The 23641-nt window shown below is 37.2% G+C and overlaps 1 protein-coding gene across 1 annotated transcript; it reads left to right on the top strand.

The window, feature by feature from the left end:
* Positions 1-3207: 3207 nt before the first annotated feature.
* On the top strand, positions 3208-23641 carry LOC306865079 (phospholipid phosphatase-related protein type 4-like; the record flags this gene model as incomplete). Its single annotated transcript, XM_079409445.1, has 7 exons — positions 3208-3285; positions 7003-7188; positions 15650-15779; positions 17824-18019; positions 19338-19395; positions 20445-20618; positions 22241-23641. 7 exons carry the CDS (start codon positions 3208-3210, stop codon positions 23639-23641), a joined length of 2223 nt encoding a protein of 740 aa, XP_079265571.1.

The following is a 23641-nucleotide window of genomic DNA, read 5'->3' as shown; positions in this document are numbered from 1 at the left end:
TTTTTCATTTGGAGAAATTTAGCATTAAATCACTCATCAGGATCCACTGCAGTGAATGGGTGCCGTCAGAAAGAGAGTCCAAATAGCTGATAAAAACATCACGATAGTTCACAAGTAATCCACACAACTCCAGTTAACATCTTATTTAAGTGAAAAGTTGCATTTTTATAATAATAAACAGATCCATCAATAAGACTTTTAACTTCAAACCATTGCTTCTATTGCTAAAATAAGTGAGTCCTCTATGCGTAATACTACTTTGTCCAGAGAAAAAGGCATCTCGTCTGAATCAGGAGAGAAGCATGCACGAATCAAGCACCATTTACAAGTGAAAACAGTCCAAAACAATGTTGGTGGACTTTGATGAGAGAGGACAATAGAGAATTATCTTTTTCACTATAGCTGGAGGAAGTGTTATTATGGATTATGGACAAGTATTTGTCCCAGAATCAACAGTTAAAATGCCTCAATGATGGAGTTATTTCTTACAAACATGCAGCTTTTCGCTTCACAAGACATGAATTGATGGACTGGAGTCGTGTGGGTTATTTGTGATGTTTTTTTATCAGCTGTTTGGACTCTCATTCTAACGGCCACCATTCACTGCAGAGGATCCACTGGTGAGCAAGTGATGCTCTCTCTTAAAAATCTGCTCTGATGAAGAAAAAAATACTGTATTTGGACAAATAAGCCAAACATAAAAAAATGTCTGAATGTCTTTTTATTATACATCAAAATATAAACCAATCTGCAAATAAATAAATAAATAAATAGCACACTTTTCAAGCAAACATTTCACAGACAAAAGATTTGCTACTGTGAGTTTCAAATGACAACACTGCTGTTAAAAATTCAAACAAAAACTATTTGGACACTTCTTGGCTGTGAAATGTTAGTGGAACATGTGCATAGTTAATGTGAAAAACTAAACCTGTGGTCACTCTGCTGTGTGAACTTGAGAAGAACTTAAAATCACCTTCAGACCACAAGATTAGTAACTAAAGCTAAGGAATGTGAAGTTAATTCTAATAAAAACTGCATCATTTCCAGATGCCACTTTTTTACCTAATGCAATAGAATTCAGACACTTTTAAGTGTGTCTTAAGTGTTTAAGGACATTTTGGGGCCTCTGTACTGAAGATTAGCAGCAGCTTGTTCACACTGGATATTGGATATCCAGCTATGTATTGTACAATTAATTGTTAAACTTATTTAAGTCTTAGTGTTTGTACATCGCACAAAAGACAAACATAAACATATTTAACAACTTGAAGTCAAAACAGCAAAAGTAAATCAATATTTTCGTGTTTCCCTAGAGAAATCAACTTAAGTGTCAATCTTGTTCAAACAAATCAGACAAAACCTCATTCAGACAAATTTAATGTGTGAATTACGCTAGAGTGTGTATATTACCGTTTAACATTCATATTTTTTAGTTGAAAAAAATACATTTAAATAAAATAACAAAAATATGCATAATTATATGCATATTTAGTCTCTGATAGGATTGGTTGCGCAGTGCTGTATCTCTATAATAAAGCCATAGATGGCATAAATACTGTGAAATACAGAGTCCTACCTTTGCCAGTTTGACTTTATAACGGCACCAGAAAGGACCCTGTTGGAGGAGGGAGATACATTTATTATTGTCTGCCGCTCGCACCTGTTTGTTTTGTTAAACTTTTAAGGGTACAATTCGTCTCGAAGCCATTTAAACCAGCGGTTAATGAGAATTAGCTTCCTCAGTCATCCAGTCTTCTGCTGTTACAGCTCTGCGCACGCGCACGCGCGCTTCTTAAAGAACAGTCCACGAGTTTGACGCGCACACGCACACCTGTAGGGTTTTGTTTCTTTACGTGACATACGCTGCTGCATTGATGCCACTGAAATTAATTTTTGTTAAATTATGTTATGTGTGGTGTGCCAAAATAAAGTGCAACATCTTGATCGGGGGTTTTATTTTGTTATGGTGACTCATAGCGACCGGCTGTAAATTACAATATTGATTAATCTGGTTTGTGCGCGCACGCGTATACATTCATTAGCAACGTCAGATTAAAGAAGCGTACTCCACCTTATTTTAATTTTTTTGTAAAAGCATGTTTAAGTTAATAACATATTTTCTTGTTTTGTATGGCATCGCACTGCACTGCATTGTGTTCTTTTGTAGGCTATTTACATTGTACTGTATTTCACTGAAATGCATTCTATGATATTACATTAGGCCTAATATTAATAGGCTTGCTTTATATTGATTTGTTTTGACAGGTGTGATCGCAACACCAGAAGGACAACTGACAATGACAATTCCATTTCAATATTCAGGACAAATCTTTAAATGTTAAAATTATAGCGATATAGCCTATGCAACATTTAAATATTTTATATATATTATATATAATCTATGGTGATAAACTGAAACTAAGCAAATGTTATTGCTCAGAGGATGCTCTTTTGTAGCTCATGAGACTTTAATGAAAGTTCTTATTCAGTTTCCAAAATATCCTCTTCAATAAGAATAATACAGTATTATTTAGGCTATATGAGGGATGAGAACCAGAAGGGCGTAAGTGACATTTTTGGTGAAATGTATGTTTTATATGTTTTGGCTCTCCTGTAAAGTTGGTGAAATGTCACACACCTTTTGCTTTGCTTTGCATTGCATTGCATTGCAATGAATTGTGTTGTAGCCTATTATTTCCTGAACACTAAATGCCCAAGAATCAATAAAAAAATAAAAATAAAATTAATTAATTTAAAAAGCAGTGAAAAATTCCTTTGATGTTGCAATTCTAGTGAGATTATAATAAAATACTACTTTAGTGCTTCCTGTGTTCTACAAGAACACGTCCAACTGTTACCGTCTACATTCGTGACATTATTAATAATAATGCGAATGACTGGAGGAATGCGCCGCTTGTGCGCATGCGCGTCAGGACGCAAGACACTCATCTGAAAAATCTGATGTCATCTTGCCGGCAATATTTTCCTCTCTGTCTGTATATTCAATTGCAATCATATTCCACTGCAATATAAACAGTGCGTGTAAATGGTGAAAGGTGTAGATTGTGTCTGTCGTTTGATTCTGTGTGCATCATGCATCTCAATGGAGCAAGCAGCAGCTGATCTAGACGCTTGTTTTGCTGGATGAAGGTGGACGCTTAGGACACAACAGGTTATTGGCGTTTATTAAAGGAGAGAAACACGATGTCTGCGAGAGAAAGACTGAAAGAGAAGATGATAAAAGAGAGCGTGACACTGCTGCCATGCTTTTATTTCGTGGAGGTAAGAGACCGTCTGTTTACAATTGCACGTTTGATTTGACAGGTGACAACTTGCGAGATCAGAATGAGATAACAATTCCATTTTAATGCTCAGGATATGTATTTAAATGTTACGGTCATAGCCGAATCAGTAAATGGAACATTTAAATATTTGACTATTTATCAATGGTGATAAAGTGAACCTGAGGGATTGTAGCCTATTGCTCATAAGATGCTCTGTCAAAGCTCATGAGAAATTGGGTTGGAAAAGGTGCACAAGCAACAGGGATGACAGCAAGCTTGAGAATACTGTCATTCAAAACCAATTCAAACACTTGGGGGAGCTTCACAAGGAGTGAACTGAAGCTGGAGTCAGTGCATCAAGAGTCACCAAGCTCAGATGTCTTCAGAAAAAGGGCTACCAAGCCACTTCTGAATCAGAGACAACATCAGAAGCATCTTACCTGAGCTAAGGAAAGAACTGGACTGTTGCTCAGTGGTCCAAAGTCCTCTTTTCAGATAAAAGTAAATCACCATTTTACTACCCTTTTGCTGCACCTTTGGCTCAGAATGCATTTTGCAACTCATTGCATTTTGCTACAATTATCACGCGGTCTCACAATGAAAATGCAATCCCAAGTGTCCTACCACTAAGCCTAAATGCATAGATATAAACATATCGAATCAATTTGGGTAATACATTTTAATTTTAATTTTGCAACTTATAAAGCTGTAAAAAAAAAATTGATTTGCATATTAAAACTAGTGTAGAAAATGGCAAATTTAAATGATATAATTGAATTTTCATTTTCATTTTGCACTAAATGTTGCACATATGAATGTGAAAATGTAAATTTAAATACCGAAATACATTGCCATTTTGCATATTACATTTCAAATTGAATTTAGCTACACATATGCTTCCATACAATAGTGCCTCGGCAGTGCAGACTGATCGCTTCCATGCCATTCCTCACTGATGCTGGAGTTTGTGCTAAAGGAGCCCCGACCAAGTATTGAGTGCATAAATGAACATACTTTAATGAACTTGAACTTTTCTGTTTTGCTAATCCTTTTTTTGATCGATCTAAGGAAATATTCTAATATTTTGAGATACTGGAGTTTTGACTTTAATGAGCTGTAAATTCCAATCATCAAAATTAAAACAAAAAAACTTTTGAAATGTTTTACTTTACATGTAATGAATCTAGAATATATGAAAGTTTCACTTTTTGAAATAAGTAAAAAAAAAAAAAAGTCACGATATTCAAATTTATTGAGATGCACCTATATATATATATATATATATATATATATATATATATATATATACACATATTCCTATTTATGTGTGTGTGTGTGTGTGTGTGTGTGTGTGTGCAATTTTTTTGTTTTTCATTATAGCTGGTTATAATTTATCTGAACTTTTGACAGTTTAAGGCTCTTTTAAAGTTGCAAATGAAACAGGAAATTTTGTATTTTTCATTGCATTCAGCAAGCACGGTGTTTCAAAATATATACTGTATGTGTATTTATATATACATAATAATAATATACACAGTACACGCACATATATTATGTAAACAAAAACTTTTATTTTTTATTTAAGCTTTGACAGCACAAATTTATATTTATTGGTTTTGCATTGCATCCAAGCTTCTTTTTTTAGCATTGTTTACTTTCATGGACAACATGTCACACTTTCCTTGTAAAATATCATCAATTTGATATGTACGAACTGGCAGAGAGTGATGTCAGCACTGTGATGCTGTGCTTCTGTCAGCTCTCCTTCTTAGATGTTCGCCCCAGGAGGTGCTGCTCTGCTCTCCATGCATCATGATGGGGTTAGTGGAATATATGTAGGTCAGTGTGACATAAAGAATTGAGGCAGTGCAGCTTTCATACGCACGTGCATACACCGACACACGTGATCTATGTAAATGTAGAAGGAAGATCTAAGCATGCATTCATACATTATGCAGGGCTGTGCTGAATTGGACATTTTCATTCATTTATTCATTGCTCCATTTGCTGTTTTTCTGTGAACTTTGCAAAATTATATGTCAAATACCAAAAATGAAGGTCTAGAAGATCAGGATTACTATATTTGAAGGTTTTAAAGAGATATGATGCATGTGCTCAGCAGAAACGTCTGGATTTTGTGCTTTTTAAGATATCACTCAAGTTTCATCAGGTCACAGAAACTTCCACGTCTCCTCATGTGGAGCAATGCTCTTATCGTAACGGGTCCTTTACCATCCGGACACCATCTGCACCTGCTGGCATGGTGCCTATCCCACATAGATCTGAAAATAGCCACTAAGAGATGCTATCCTGCCCATTTATTGCCATCAGTTATTAAGACCTCAGTCTCACCTCTTCTTTTCATTTGGGATAATCATGAAGTCAACATGAAATTGCTGTCACCTATTTTAATTCATTAACGATGTATTTATGATTGAAAATGGATATTCAGTCAGAAGACATTGGACTTGATCAGATCAAGGAAATTTGATCCACTTCTTGTTTTAAAGTAAAACTGGACAAACAAATGACCTTCAATATTCCACCTATGCACTGTAAAAACTTGTAAATAAAAGTAGGGTTTACAACAAAATTGTTCTACTTCAAAATTTCACATTTAATTCAATGTGTTACTTGCTGATTCTTTGGAATTATGTGACATTTACTAGCAATTTCTGAGTGAAAATTGTTTCTACATCACTTTTTTTTAGTGTATTACCATCTGATACCATCAATATACCACTTCTTTATAAAGGCAAAGGAAGATGTTCAGTTAGAATCTTTCAAACAGAATTACAACAGTCATCTAATGTAAAAAACCTTCAAATCTATTGTCAAAGCAAGCAGGCTTTTGTTGGGTTGTGATTCTCTTTGATGCTCATGGTGATGGTTGGCTGCTTTGTACATCTCTTACGGTTTGTCCAAAGTGCCAGCGCTTTAGAAGAAAATATGGGTCAGTGGTTTCAGTCAGCCACAGCGCAACTGTGCAGAATCGGCACAGAACGGCAGCTGCTTGCTGCATATTAAATGCCCACAAACTGACTCAATCACTCTACTGTAAAAACTTCAGCCGAGAGCTCTTAATTACAAGCTTAAACACGACAAAACTTTCTGTCATAAAGAATAATAGATGATTTTGTAAACATCAACTTACACTGAAAAAAATTTGAATTTACTTGAAAAAAGCTAAGAAATACTACTGAAGTTTCATACTGAAGTTTCACTCAGTAGTAAATTTTACAAAACAATTCTAATTGTAATAGCATTGAGCATAAAAATTGAATGATAATTATAATGCCTAATGGATAAAAATGGTTGCCAGACAATTAAAAACACACATGCACAAACATATCTTAATGGTATTCATGTATCATGGTATTTACATGGCATATATACTGTATAATAATATAAAAATATATTCTCTTTAATGTTAGTGTGGGTCCATCTATAGCTTTTCTGCAATTCTGTGAATCCATTACTACTAAATTTGTACTACTAGCTCACAGGCCTTCAGATATTACCTCACAAGTTCATTATATGGCTTTCATATACCTAGGATTTTATTTGTCTTCAGAGTACTGCCCTGTCTGAGTGTATATTTTGATAATGGCTGGCTGACTGTATGTACATTTCCGTAGGGACCCGTTATGTGGACAGTGTAATTCTTTGAAAATGTTTGTTCAAGAGTTATGTGATGTTTTCTCCTCTCTAACAGCTTCCTCTCCTGGTCTCATCTATGGTCAGCGTGTATTTTCTGGAGTGGACGGACATTTTCAAACCGGTCCGCTGGGGTTTCAGCTGTCATGATCGCAGTCTGAGTCTGCCTTATATCGAACCCATGCATGAGGTCATTCCCTTCCTCATGCTACTCAGCCTCGCTTTCGCAGCTCCTGCTATTACGGTCAGTCTAATCCTATACCGCTACACACACATACACATAGTGCAAGATGTACTTCTGCTTTTGGATACTGTATATTGGATAGGACACAAGCCGTTGGCCTCTTGCTGATGTTGCCTGCATTATTGTAATTCACCCAAGCTAGATGAGTACCTGGAGTAACATTTCTATCATACAATTATTGCAATAATAGAAGTCTTGCAGTGCCAGAGTTTTGGCTGAAGGCATAGAGTCTGGTCCACTCTGCATCTAATTCTAGCCAAGAAATATTCACATAATATAACATTGTCAGAATAATAAAAAGTGTCCATGAAGGTTATATTCAATAGCCCAGATTTTAGTTATCGTTTCCGTATTGTTCCGTATCGTTATCGTGTGTGTGTATATATATATATATATATATATATATATATATATATATATATATATATATATATATATATATATATATATATACACATGATTATATAATTATATTATTATATATTATTATAATTATATATACACATGATTATATAATTATATTATTATATATTATTATAATTATATATACATACATTATATATAATGCATGTAGGGCTGCACGGTTCTTGCTAAAATGTGAATCACGATTTTTCTCCATGGGAATTGAGATCACGATTCTCTTACACGATTCAAATTTTTTCAACCAAAATGTATTGCAATCAAGTACAAAAAACCACAAAAAAACCACAGGACATTCAGTATAATAAAGTGCCGGAGTAACAAAAAATTGTCCCTTTTCTTTATTTTAGACCCCTTAAAGTGAATAATTTTAAAGCTTTAAGTTGTTGAACATAAGAGAACATTAACAATAATAAATAAAAATATTCACATTCACAGTCGGTGTCAACGCCTCTCGTATACTTTGAATGGAGTGACGTCAAGCGTTGCCGAACTGAATTGTGGGTCCCTCGCATCGCTTAACTGGCGTTGCACGCGGCAGAAGTTGAAAACTTTTCAACTTTTCAAGCGCCTACGCAGGCGTCAGCCAGTCAGATCGCCTTATGCAAATACCCTAGCGCAGACGCTAGCCAATCCCGTTCATGCAGCACCAGAAAAGTATGTGATTGGCTGTTATCACTATGACGGCGCATCAGCACCAGAGCCGTTGAGAAACTCCCATAGGCTTCCATAGGAACTTAGGAATGCGGAAGTAAAGCGTGTCATGGAGCAGCCAATAGTTCCAAACAACTGATAGTTTCGGCATTGAAGCCCGTTCATTTCAGTGCTTCTCAAGCACAGTCACCAGAAATTTGAGGAAATTACAGCATTTTTTTCCATTTTAACGCATTAGTTTACCTCTCGGAAATCTGACCAGTAGTTGTATTTAATGAAACGCGTTATAGTTCATGTTTATTTTTAGATAATAGGCAGTATATGCTATATTTGCAGTTAGATAACGTGGATATATTATATAATAAAATATTTCGATGAATACAGTTGGTTGCCTTTTTTATTTTGAAGTATTTGCAAAACTTAAATTTAAATTTTTTTCATTTACATTTAGTCATTTAGCAGACGCTTTTATCCAAAGCGACTTACAATGTAGAAGTAAACAGACCAACGAAAGAGCAACAAAATACAAGTCTCAGTTAGTCTAGCACAGTTCACATAGAAATTAGTTTTTTAATAAATATAAATAAATAAATAGAATAGGTAAGTGCTAGTATTAATTAGTCAGATGGTGGCGAAAAAGATGTCTTTTAGATGTTTTTTTTTAAATGACAAACAATTTCGAGCATTTTTCTAGCATTCATTGATATTCACTTGTATATGCATATTGTATCTTATATTTTAACAATATTGTATTAAAATGTGAATAATAGATGACCATAGATGAAGAAATATATATTAATACAATAACACATTTTACATACTGATTAGATTTCTTATACTCTTTAAATAAGCTTAATTTATTTCATCATTAGTCTGCACATCCACAGGAATAAAAACACACAAAGTCATGCCTCAAGTCTCCAATCTTTATTAAGCAGTTTACACTATTTATACTTTGCATACAAAGAAATGTAACCGCCTTATCCTGTTGCATTGTACTATGATTTACTCCATAGTTAAACAAGAAAAACCCATTAATATTATTTCCATTAAACTCCACAGACAAAATGCTACTATCAGTGTATTAAACGAATTAATCAATGGACGTTTTGTGTTAATATTTGCCGGAAAATGCTGCAAGTATACCCGCTGTTGTTGTCTGACCCGATGGACAGCGCGGAGTTGTTTGGAACTATTGAGAGCTCCATGAAGCACGTGACCGCGCGGCGGCCAGATCAAAGCGTGTCGCAACTCTGTTTCTCAACGGCTCTGGTCAGCACCAAATCTTGTAAATTTTTTTGATGAAAACATTCCAGGATTTTTCTCCATATAGTGGACTTCAATGGTGGCCAATGGGTTGAAGGTCCAAATTGCTGTCTCAATGGAGCTTCAAAGATCTCTGCACGATCCCAGCCGAGGAATAATCTAACGAAATGAATGGTCATTTTCTTTAAAGTCGGCATGAAACGGAAGTTGCGATTGTCTTTTCTTCTCTACTGTGACGTATATCCGAGTGAAACGGCACCTGAAATGAGAGGGTGGGACTTGATTTTGTCCTTCGGGAATTGATTGGATCGTTGGAAGTTGGGGCGGATATGAATGCAGGAGCATGTCCTACTTGAAGAAATGTATAGAGTTAGCCTGTGGTCTATTATCACAGCTGACACACACCAACTGGCCTCATCTGAAACACTACAGAAAAGAAAGTTCACGCATGAATAGCTCAAATACCCAAAGAGTTTTTGTTCATATTACTCCATGAGCAGTGAGCTGTCAGATAGCATCTTTCTCTTCTCAACATCACAACGCTGCCAGAACGGCTGCCAGCCCTCTGAGGATGCCCTAATGACACAGTGAATTAGCTTTTCTCGTCTTCTACCTAGCAAGGTTTCCTTCGGTTAACTGCCAGTCCTGGAGCAGATGAGTGCAGTTTCACATTAGGCTTTACTGTGGATTTATGATAGTTTGGTTGTTCACTCGTATGGAAAGTCAGATTATTTCACACTCAAATTCAGTTCTTAAGGCAGATTATGCTGTTGTCTCAGAAATGACAGGATGGTTAAATGGTTTCGCAAATGCTAATGGGCACTTGGCGGTAATGAGTTGGTTGTGGTTCTCGTCTTTCTGATCCTCTGAACTTATTTGTAGATTATAGTTACTCTGTTCTGAAGAAGAAATAAACAGACTGAGATCATCTTTACACTTGGAAAATTTTCTAAACACTCTCCAGGCATTTTTATATTAAGGTCATAAACATTTATCAAGTGCGTTTACTTTTATTATTTTTTTATTTTTCATTAGATGAGAACTCATTTTATCTTTAGGCAAAGAAACATTTATATTAAATTGGATACATCATATTAACGAATGAAAAGCAATCAAAGCAATAAATCAAATCTCTAGTAAAATAGCATGTAAATACACCCAGAAGGAAACTCTATTGGTTTTTATTGCTCTTTAATAGGAGGTATTATGTTTCATTAAAGTAACTTACTTTTAGAATTTTTTTGGAAGTGCTTCTGCATCTTAAAAATTTGCCCTTCCACAAATGAAGTCCTTAAAAGGTCTTGGAATGGAGTGAAAAATCCTAAATTCATCAAATTATTGCATTCAATGTTGCATGCACTGCAAAAAAATTTTTGCCTTGTTACAAATATTTAAACATCTAAACATCCTTAAATTAAAATGCATTTGCTTGAGATGCAAAATGAAGATATGAGGTCTTGTTTTTTAGGTTTTTGTGAGTTTATGCTTAAAACAAATAGGCTATCTGTTTATATTTTAACTTTTTTTTAAAAATCAAATCATAAATGTATCAGAAAACAAGACTTCTTATCATTTACTTATCATTTTTACTATCTTGATTTAAGACTTTTTTTTCACTGGAAAACATGAAATGTTAAACATGAGAAGAAACATCATTTAAACATTATTTCTTCTAGTTTGTAAAATTAAAAAGAAACATCAGTTTGGAAGCATTTTCAAACTTTGAAGTACTGCTAATACAAATTGTTTTCCTTAGAAAATGTTTTCCTTTCAATGTGGAACTAGCCACAGCTAGACAGACTTTCTTTTCAAACCTTATAAACAGTAACTTAAACAACACTCGCACTCTTTTTGCGACTGTTGAGAGACTGACAAACCCCCCAAGTCAGATTCCCTGTGAAATGCTCTCCAACAGCAAATGCAATGAGTTTGCTTCCTTCTTTTCTGAGAAGATCAATAATATCAGAAAGGAGATTGGCACATCTTCAAGTTATGCAGAGGTCACACAGATTCGACCGCAATTTATAAAAGAAGTGACTATGTGTGTTTTTAAAGAAATTGACAACAAAATTTTGGAAGAAATAGTACAGCACCTTAAATCTTCAACCTGCTATCTTGACACACTTCCCACATCCTTTTTCAAAAATGTGCTTAACTGTTTAGAAGCTGATCTCTTAGAAGTGGTGAACGCCTCACTTCTTTCTGGGACTTTTCCAAACTCCCTTAAAACTGCAGTTGTTAAGCCCCTTCTGAAAAAGCGCAATCTTGATAACACCATGTTGAGCAACTATAGACCCATATCAAATCTTCCTTTCATGGGTAAGATTATTGAAAAGGTAGTTTTTAATCAGCTGAACAACTACTTAAACTCAAATGGATACCTGGACAATTTTCAATCTGGTTTCCGAGCACATCACAGCACAGAGACAGCACTCATTAAGATAATAAATGATATTCGCGTCAATTCTGATTCTGGCAAAATATCAGTGCTGGTACTACTAGATCTTAGTGCTGCGTTTGACACTGTCGATCATAACATACTTCTAGAGAGACTGGAAAACTGGGTCGGGCTTTCTGGGATGGCACTCAAATGGTTCAGGTCATACTTAGAAGGGAGAGGTTATTATGTGAGTATAGGAGAGCATAAGTCTAAGTGGACGGCCATGACATGTGGAGTCCCACAAGGCTCAATTCTTGCACCGCTCTTGTTTAACCTGTATATGCTCCCACTAAGTCAGATAATGAGGAAGAACCAAATTGCCTATCACAGCTATGCTGATGATACCCAGATTTACCTAGCCTTATCTCCAAATGACTACAGCCCCATTGACTCCCTCTGCCAATGCATTGATGAAATTAACAGTTGGATGTGCCAGAACTTTCTTCAGTTAAACAAGGAGAAAACTGAAATCATTGCATTTGGAAAGAAAGATGAAGTTCTCAAGGTGAATGCATACCTTGACTCTAGGGGTCAAACAACTAAAAATCAAGTCAGAAATCTTGGGGTGATTCTAGAGACAGACCTTAGTTTCAGTAGTCATGTCAAAGCAGTAACTAAATCAGCATACTATCATCTCAAAAATATTGCAAGAATTAGATGTTTTGTTTCCAATCAAGACTTGGAGAAACTTGTTCATGCCTTTATCACCAGCAGGGTGGATTACTGTAATGGTCTCCTCACCGGCCTTCCCAAGAAGACCATTAGACAACTGCAGCTCATCCAGAACGCTGCTGCCAGGATTCTGACTAGAACCAGAAAATCTGAGCATATCACACCAGTCCTCAGGTCCTTACACTGGCTTCCAGTTACATTTAGGATTGATTTTAAAGTACTTTTACTCGTTTATAAGTCACTCAATGGCCTAGGACCTAAATATATTGCTGATATGCTCACTGAATATAAACCTAACAGACCACTCAGATCATTAGGATCGAGTCAGTTAGAAATACCAAGGGTTCACACAAAACAAGGGGAGTCTGCTTTTAGCTATTATGCCGCCCACAGTTGGAACCAGCTTCCAGAAGAGATCAGATGTGCTAAAACATTAGCCACATTTAAATCAAGACTCAAAACTCATCTGTTTAACTGTGCATTTGTTGAATGAGCACTGTGCTATATGTCCGAACTGACTGCAATAAATTTTAGGTTTAATCATTTTCTTTAAATTTATTTTAAATCATTTTCTATATCATTTTAAAATTCCTTGTTTTTATTATTTTTATTTCCATGTTTTTATTGATTTTAATGTCTATTTCACTTTATTTTATGTAAAAGCACTTTGAATTACCACTGTGTATGAAATGTGCTATATAAATAAACTTGCCTTGCCTAGAGAACACCCTTACATTTTCTTTAATAATTTTCTTTACATTTTATTTAATTGGTCTTAAAAAGGTCTTAAATTTTGATTTCAATTTTACTTTCATAAAGCTCGCAGAAACACTGAGTATAGAGCAATAAAATTAAAATGGATAGATGATCTGGCCTTGGGAGAATTTCATGAATTTTTTTTTTTTTTTCATGAAAACATTGAAATCTCTGACTTTCTTTTGCAGACTTTGCAAATCTGAGCTGTTTGTGATGTTGTTCTCTTCTGAAAGTACAGAGGAGACGTTTGAAGAGAACAAAAATTGTTGCAAAAAAAATAGCTTTTTTATTCCTACAGGACAGAGAAACAGAAAGCACTGACTGAACGACTAAAATGACTAGCATTACAATGACACCCAATGTACTGTTCTCTGCAGCATGTGACCACCATGCTAGCAATTTTAGGTAATTAAATAATTCAGTTTGAGTTGCAGACATCGAGAGCTCTGACCACGTTTGCATCTTATCCCGACATGTTCAGCTGCATAAAAATGCACAGTAATGTGTGTCTAAAAACGCATTTAGGCTGTCAGGTAAAATAATGACCCACTCCGTCCTTTCTTTAGCCCATTTTTGGGCTACAATCTGTTTACCTACATAAGCCAGATTTAGCATCAGGCAGGAAGTGACTGCAGGCATTGAGACGTCCTGTGGTTCCTCCAGGTGTCATGACACAATATGAGTGTCTGAGAGGCTGAGCTGGTCAGATGGGATGGGATGGTGGAATCTGCGGGCTTCCTGGGATCTGATTCAGGTCACGGTGTGGCACATGGTCTTGCCAATGTTTAGATCGTATCCTTAGCACCTCCCCCACCAGGCCGGAGCGTAGAGCACAGCTGATATCAATCCCATGATCCCACTGGGATTTAAACTCCTCACCTGGCGACCTATGCAATATAGAAGAGAAGATTGCCGGCCGTCGAGTCTGTATGGTCTATATGGAGCTAAAGAAAAAAAAAAGCAGTCAGTGTAAAGCTAGTCTCATGTAACCAGACATTTCTCTTGTGGCACACTGAGCACAAATGTCATAATTACACTAACAACTTAAAATAATTTGTTACCCGGCTGCCTTAAAATTTGAAGTTTAGTCAACTTGAAATGTTAAATTGTACTAAGTGACTATAAGTTGTACTATAAAAATACACAAACATGCATGTATATATTTCAGAAAAATATGTTATTTATATATGAAATATATTTATATCTAACTTATATGAATATAAATATATACATGTATATGTATTTTTTTCCAAATATATAGGTGTATGCATGTGTATTTATATATACATAATAAATATAAACAGTACACAAATATATTATGGAAACAAAAACTTTTATTTTGGATGCGATTAATCACAATTAATCGTTTGACAGCACTAGTTTCTATTATTTAATCTAATAATTATATTTTATTTATTAATTATATTTGCATATATATATATAATATAAAAATAAATTATATATAGTAATTCAATTAATTATATAATACATATTTTAGATATTTAGTAATAAATAGTGTATTTTTTATTTAAAATAGTAATATATAGTATTATATATTACTATATTATTTATAATATTTAACAATTATTTAAAAATATAGAATAAATATATTATATAGCTATTAATTATAATGAGTTTATATATTAAGTATTCAAATCTATTTTAATTAAAAAATGCCCAGACCTAATTATGCCATTCTCCTTCAATGTGGTTAAGTGGTGAAGGTTACAGAAGCTTGCAGAGAAGGGCCCAAGGACCCAAACAAGGTTTTACAAACCTTGTGACCAGCTGAGCTGAAATTATTCATCTCCATGAAAGCAGCACTTCACAGCCTGCTATTTGTGCAGAAGTCAGTGGGTGCGTGATTTTCAGAAGACAGGGAGGTGAAACACCGGGGACAGATCTGGAGCAGATTAAGGATGGATGTGTCTTTGATGCACACTGACAACCCTGCTTAAGATGGGCATTAATACATAAGTGTGCGATGATCAAAACGACCGCTCTCTCAGCCCAAGTGAGAGCTGATTGCATTATAGCTCATCAAAACTGTGCATTTACAAGTAGACAAGGACATTATGGCAGTTCTGTTTAAAGGCATCTGTAGCTTCACTTCAGAGATTCTGTGTTTGGTGTCACAGTAAAAAGAACCTCCTGAAGAGTTATTATGAGACCGTTGAGTGCAATCTGAGAGGAGAGAGATCCTGAACATTTGATCCACTTCCACCTCTGACCTGGTGTGTTGCATGTCCACAGATCATGATCGGAGAGGGGATTCTGTTCTGCTGTCTGTCCCGAGCGCAGTGCAGAGGAGGAGCTGAAGCCGATATCAACGCCGCGGGCTGCAACTTTAACTCTTTCGTCCGGCGAGGTGTCAGGTTTGTGGGTAGGTCACATTTCTTGTAGATATCGTTGGTTCACTCCTGATTAGTCTTTATTCTGTTACCTGTGATTGGGGCCAACACTGAATGTAGAATTTGTTTTATCAGAATTCTGTGGAATGATGACTACCAGTAAAATTGATTAAAAAAAATTTGAGACCAAAAATTATTCACACTTTGACCTGACCATGTTTTGCTTAAAGGGATACTCCACCCCAAAATGCAAATTTTGTCATTACTCACTTACCCCCATGTCGTTCCAAACCCGTAAAAGCTTTGTTCGTCCTCGGAACACAATTTAAGATATTCTGGATGAAAACCAGGAGGCTTGTGACTGTCCCATTGACTGCCAAGTAAATTACACTGTCAAGGCACAGAAAAGTATAAATAAAAACATTGTCAAAATAGTCCATATGCCATCAGTGGTTCAATTTTATGAAGCGACGAGAATACTTTTTGTACGCAAAGAAAATAAAATAAAATTTTAATCAACAATTCGTCTCCTCTCTGTCTCTCTGTGTCAGCGTAGCGCCATTTTGGAGAGCATCCGATGGACGCAAAGTGTGTACGTTATTCTCTGTCCGTTTGTACGTTATTCGCATGCGTTACTGATGACAGATGACTGATGACGAACGAAGCTTTTACGGGTTTGGAACGACATGGGGGTAAGTGATTAATGACAAAATTTGCATTTTGGAGTGCAGTATCCCTTTAAGTGTTTATCTTTAATTGCTAATACGACCTTTTTACACCACATACTGAACAAAATTAAGCATAGCTTGTTTTGTTTTTTTAGGTATTAACTAATTGTGTTAACTAATCAATTAAACTAATCAATTTAACAGCTGACAGACAGCTATTAAACCTAATTCATTACATACCTTTCTATCAAAGTTGTCTGACATTATCAAGATTAATTTGTTCCGGCACAGTTTAAATCTGAATAAACTGTGATAATGTGAGAAAAATTGAAGGTGTCTAAATAAATTTTGGTTTGACTGTACGTTTTTCCCTTTTAAAGTTTTAAAAGCCGATCTCACAGTAATTCGTATATTTTTGAAAAGGTGGCTAATTCATACGAATTCGTGCAACCTCACTCGTACAAATTCATATGATTTGTGGAAATAGTACGTATTTTACGAGGTGGCAAATTCGTAGGAAGGACCAAACCTAATTCCGCCTCTAAACTTAAAGGGATAGTTCACCCAAAAATGAAAATTCTGTCATTAATTACTCACCCTCGTGTCGTTCCAAACCCGTAAAACAAAATTAAGATATTTTTTAATGATTTCCAAGAGATCTCTGATCCTGCACAGACAGCAAGGATCCTACCACGATCAAGGTCCAGAAACGTAGCAAGGGCATTCATATATATAATCCATGTCACATCAGAGGTTCAACCATAATTTTACGAAGTTACGAGAATACTTTTTGTGTGCAAAGAAAACAAAAATAACAACTTTGTTCAACAATTTGTACCCTGGCGCCATTTTAGAGAATATCCACTGAACATAAACAACGTACGCGGTTCTGTGTCAGCCCCACCACGCAGATACATTGTTTTCGTTCAGATCAAAGCATTAACAACGTAGACAATGTATCCGTGTGGTGCCAGGGTGACGCAGAGGAGACAATTTGTTGAATAAAGCTTCGTAAAATTACGGTTGAACCGCTGATGTCACATGGACAATTTTAACGATGTCCTTGCTATGTTTCTGGACCTTGACCGTGGTAGTATGCTTGCTGTCTATGGGAATGTCAGAGATCTCTCAGAATTCATTTGTGTTCAGAAGATGAACGAAGGTATTACGGGTTTGGAACGACATGAGAGTGAGTGAGTAATTAATGATAGAATTTTCATTTTTGGGTGAACTATTCCTTTAACCGTCACAAAAATCTGACAAAAACATATGAGTGAGGTCATACAAATTAACGACCTCATAAAACACATAGAAATTGGCCGTGAGATAGTGTTGGTAATATCAGCCAATATATTTATCAATTTAGATAAATATCAGTGCATCACATGCATTCTGTTTTTCCTTTCAGGCGTTCATGTGTTTGGATTATGCGCCACGGCTTTGATTACTGACATCATCCAGTTGTCGACAGGTTATCCCGCCCCCTACTTCCTGACTGTCTGCAAGCCCAACTACACTCACCTCAATACCTCCTGTGATGAAAGTTTCTTCATCCTGGAGGACATCTGCTCAGGATCTGACACCGCTGTCATCAACGCCGGCAGGTACGGCTCTGATTCGTGGCGAATGGAGACCTAGATCTCTGTTGGATTAACAGTACCACAGTCATATGAAACATAGATTACCTTAACCCCTGCTGAGACAGACAAGTTGATAAAAAAAATCTTTAAATATCACTCAAGTCAAGTGTGAACTCCTGATACTCAGGGATTCGTACAAAGGAAACAGGCACAAGAGCCTGCATGGATTAGAGCCAAGGCTGTAGATTAAAGGAATAGCTTTTGATGTACTTTTTAACGAGGTTGGTTTTCAAGGGAACAGATGAGGCTGTGGACCATCTCTTCACTAGTGTAGATTCACTAAATAATGAAGTACTGAAGTGGCTTATGAATTTCTGACTATACAGTACACTGAAACAAATACCGTTTACTCCGTTTATAACTCCAGCTCTGTCTGGAGAGATTCGCTGTTGTGATGATTCGGGAACTCACTATCAGACTGACAGCAAGTATAATATGATGCCTCAAGTTCTGAAAGTGCAAATAATGTGGAGGTACATCACATCTTTTCATCAGACTCTTTTATTTACTGTGTGTCAGAGATAATATAGTATATGCGATCGTAGCATTGCTTTCTGTGATGGTTTCCTGCTTAAGAGGAGACTGTGAATGTTTATTTATTTATGAATGAAGCTGAATCATGAGAAGAGAACTGTAATTAGATTTTCAAATAAAAACATGAAAAAAGGTGACATATGACATATAATGAAATTCTGACTTTTTTCATGTTTAAGTGCTATAATTAGGTCCCCAATGCATCTACCAACCAGATGTCCACCCTATTCTGGAAAGGTGGCGGGGAGCAGCAACTCATTTGCATTTAAAGAGACATGCACAAAAACAGCATGTTTCTGCTTCCACTCAAAATATGCTTTTTCAAAATGATATAATAAATGATCTGTTGGGTATTTTGAGCTGAAACTTCACAGACGCATTCTGGGTACACCTGAGACTTATATTATATATTGAAAAAAGGGGTATAATAGGTCTCATTTAAGTCATATTTAGAATAGCAGTGCACTACAAACCACCCCTTTCAACCCTAGAAACTGCAAAGATACACTAAAAACCACCTTTAACACCCTAGCAACCACATAGCAACACACTAAAAACCACCCTATTCCAACCATACTGCAACACACTAGAAACCACCCCTAACACTCTACAGCAACCGCATATAAACTCAATATGACAATAGGCATCTAGAAGAGAGGCGCTGAGGTGATGAATTTCAAATGTGTCTGCTGTATTCTTTCTTTTCTTTGATGACAGAGTTGATCGCAATTGCTTTCATTTATTTCAGAAAATCCTTCCCGTCACAGCATGCAACGCTAGCATCCTTTGCTGCCGTGTATGTCTCGGTGAGTAAAAGTCAGCCATTCAGAAGCATTCAGGCAATTTCAATTCACTGTGTTGTTAGAGGCCGATAAAAAATGCTGCACTCGTGTCACCTTCTGTGCAAAACTGACCCTGATGTGTGGATAAAAGGACAACAGCTCTCCACTGTAATTTGTGCAGCAACATCCAGATGCCTTCATGCAGTTTAGTGGAGCTTGTCAAAGTAGCGAAATGGAGTGTTGGCCCCTTTGAGCCGTGTGTGTGTTTGTATGTAATGGTCCATTTGAGGGTAGGAATACATTTGAGTCTTTACATTTTTCTCATTTTTGTTCTTGTCGTGAGCTATGTGCACATTATATAAGCTAACAGAATGGTAAAGCCATTTAGATTTGCATAAGGAATTATAAACTGAGTATTCTAGACGTCCTAAGAGTGTGTGTTTACATGCACAATCTTACGCCACTTATACATAAAGAGCTTAAATTGTGTAAAGTATAAACACCTTTACTGGTAGGTGGCAGGTCATTTAATGTATGTCTATTTAAGTTTTAATATCAAACCCAGAGAACAAATTTGATTTCAAAGTGTGGTTTTCAGTCTATATAGCTCCTTCCTGAAGCTCAGTTGATTCATTATATATTCATTATTTATAATGAGTTGATATACTCAATGTGCTTTTGCTTAAAGCGTCTATGAATTTCACTGATAAAAGAGCACAGTTTAAGCTGTTGAAATGACCTTACACATTCTCATCTTATGTACAGTCAGTCTAATAATCTTGAGTCAGTAGATGGTGACTCATGTCTCTGGGAACCATACCAACCATCTCACGACTCTGGGGTTTACCAAGTCACAAAATGCACTTCAGTGGTGTAGCAATAATGATGCACTCAATCAGCGGAATCATGTTCCCTGTGGTTAATTAATTTGGTTTGAAGATTCTTATAATTATCAAAGTGTGTATGGATTTTTTTCAGTGCAAATGTTATGGTTCTTGCTCCCTACCTTATTCTGCTTTGGCTTGGAAACATCACAAAACATCTGTGATCTTGATCATCTTTTTCTTGTGTAGATGTATTTCAACAGCACGCTGACAGACTCATCCAAACTGCTGAAGCCTCTTCTGGTGTTCTCCTTCATCATCTCTGCCATCATATGTGGCCTAACCCGCATTATTCAGCACAAGAACCACGCCATTGACGTTTACCTGGGCTTCCTGCTAGGAGGGGGCATCGCTGTTTACCTAGTGAGATGAATATAAGCAGATTTCTACTTTTCTTTTTCTTAATATTTGTATTCTATATAATTGCACTGTCCTTGGAGCGGACCTGACCTACATTTCACTGCTGGTTATACCCTGTATAATTGTGTATGTGACAAATAAAAAAAAATCTTGAATTGATTATCATATATTTAATAGCATTCTAAAGAAATTTCACAAAACAAAGTGTCTTGGAAATGCAGTTTACTTGCATGTCTACAACATAAAACATGGACACCATAATTTAGTTAACTAGGACATGTTCCTGGATCAGACTTTTGTTAGTTCTGGAACAACATTCCCATCAAACAATCGTAAGCCAAGCTCTAACACTGCCATAAAATCAGAGGGAATCAGAAATTGTTTCATGCTTCAAACTCAAGCCCTAAGCCTAACCCTAAACCTAAAATCGAACTAGTTGACAAAAGTTGTTCCAGGACCAAAAAGAATATTGATCCAGGAACATGTCCCACTCAAGTAAATTGTGTTACACAAACCCTTATTATTAAAGGGTTAGTTCACCCCAAAATGAAAATTCTGGCATTAATTAATCACCCTCATGTCGTTCCAAACCCCTAAGACCATTCATCTTCAAAATACAAATTAAGATATTTTTGATGGAATTTGAGAGCTCTCTAAACCCTCCCATAGACAGCAATGCAACTGCAATGTTCCCAGGTCCAGAAACGTATAAGGACATCGGTAAAACAGTCCATGTGACATCAGTGGCTCAACTTCAATTTTGCAAAGCTACAAGAAAACTGTTTTGTGTACAAAGAAAACAAAACCCTGTTGGAAAAAAAACCAGCATATGCTGGTTAGGTATGTTTTGAAGCATGGCTACTGGTTTGAGATGGTTTAAGCTGGTCATGTGCTGGTCATGAGCTGGTCCTGAGCAGGAGTTAGTTGCTTAGGACCAGCTTAAACCAGCTCAAACCAGCAGCCATGCTTCCAAACATACCTAACCAGCATATGCTGTTTTTTTTCAACAGGGAAATAACAACTTTATTCAACAATTCTTATCCCCCGAGTTACTGTCTTACGCTATTTTGGAGAGAATCACAACGCATATGCACATTTTACCCTACGTGTAAACAACACTGATTACGCTCATGCATGCACACGCCCTCCCCCGAACTTAAACAACGCTGATTACGTTCATGCATGCGCTCACCCTCCACCCCCCCAAACATAGACAACACTGATTATGTTGATTATGTTCTTGGGTACTCTCCAAAATGGTGGAAGACATAACTCGGGGGAGAATAATTGTTAAATAAATGGTTATATTTGTTTTCTTTGCATACAAATTTTTTTCACAAAACTGAAGTTGAGCCACTGATGTCACATTGACTGTTTTACTGATGTCCTTACTACATTTCTGGACCTGGGAACATTACAGTTGCATTGCTGTCGATGGGAGGATCAGAGAGCTCTCAAATTCCATCAAAAATATCTTAATTTGTGTTCCGAAAATGAACGTAGGTCTTAAGGGTTTGCAACGACATGAGGGTGAGCAATTAATGACAGAATTTTTATTTTGGCGTGAACTAACCCTTTAAGTATGTTAGGAAATACAATTGAAATATTGTGTTTTGTCCATCCAGGGTTTGTTTGCTGTAGGAAACTTCCAACCGAGCAAGGAGAAACAGACAAGTCAGCTTCACATTCGCGATTCTCATCGAACTATGGCTGACCGTTGCCAGCAAGGTCACCACCTAACTGCCAAGAGCTGCAGTGGCAGTGACGGTCTGTCATCTTCCTGCTCCAAGGGCATCCTGCATCGCAACACCCAACACCACCAGGCTGGATCTCTTAGCAGCCTGAAAAGACCAAGTGGAGATGTGGAGGTCATCACCCGCAGTCCTCCACACAAGGAAAACATGGTGACCTTCAACACCTTGCCCAGAGTGCATACGCCTGCCATGGATGAGTCTGCTTTCCGTAACGCCACCATCCACACCTCCTCGGTAGATTCATGTCGATCGAAGCAGCTGCTAATGCAGTGGAAGATTAAGAACGAGAACCATAAACACTCCCTACATGCCATGGAAGGTGGACCAGGACAGTCCCCTCCAAACAGCATGGACATCCGCTGCAAATCTGAACCCTCAGCTGTGGGAATCAATGGTGAACATCAGGGACCTGGAACCCCATACCTAAAAATGGCCACTGGAAGTACAACATTACCAAGCAACCCCAGTGGAATTGCTGGCGGTGCTCGGATACCCATGCAGTCTCGGCCTGGTTCCTCGCAGTTGGTGCACATCCCAGAGGAGACACAAGAGAACATGGGTGGCTTGCCAAATACCAGTAACACCCCTGACAAATGGCTTAAAAGCATGGAGAGGACTGGGGAGAAGGGTGGGGAGGTACCGGTGGTTAGGACTAACTCTAATGGCCAGCCACGCATCATGCAGGTCATTGCAATGTCCAAGCAGCAAGGTCTCCTGCAGGGGAGCTCTCCTAGTTCTGAGAGCAGCAGTCACACCAGCTCCACTGCACCTCTGCAGCGCTACAAGAGCCTAACTGAGGAGTCTGGAGGTCAAGGCAGCACTGGAGCCATCATTCGGGTGGAAGCCCATCCAGAGAACGGCCGACCCCTGGTGCATGCGCACTCCACGGATGGAAGTGGCTCCTGGACGTGGAAGTCCCAAAGCAGCTTCAGACAGTCATTTGAGCTCAATGACTTGAATCGAGACTCGGAGAGCTCAGAATCCGTGAAGGATGGGAACAGTTCTACGGACAGAAAGAAGAATGCTCCTAAAGTCGTCGCAGTGCCAACTGTCCCTACTTTATCTACAGCAGGTGTTGACCACCATCCCAACCAGACCATTTCCACCATCCGGGTCACTCCCATGGAAATGACTGAATCTGGTCCTGAGAGTCGTGATTCGAGCTTGCGCAGAAAAACCAGGATCCTTATCCCTGAAAGAGGAAACAGTCCAGACAATACCAGGAATATTTTTTACAAGGGAACATCCACCACCCCAGTTTTCAAAGAGTAG

This window comes from Barbus barbus (assembly GCF_936440315.1).
Source record: "Barbus barbus genome assembly, chromosome: 46".
NCBI lineage: Eukaryota > Metazoa > Chordata > Actinopteri > Cypriniformes > Cyprinidae > Barbus > Barbus barbus.
The sequence above is the reverse complement of the archived record's forward strand: the minus strand, read 5'-3'. Positions and strand labels throughout refer to the sequence as shown.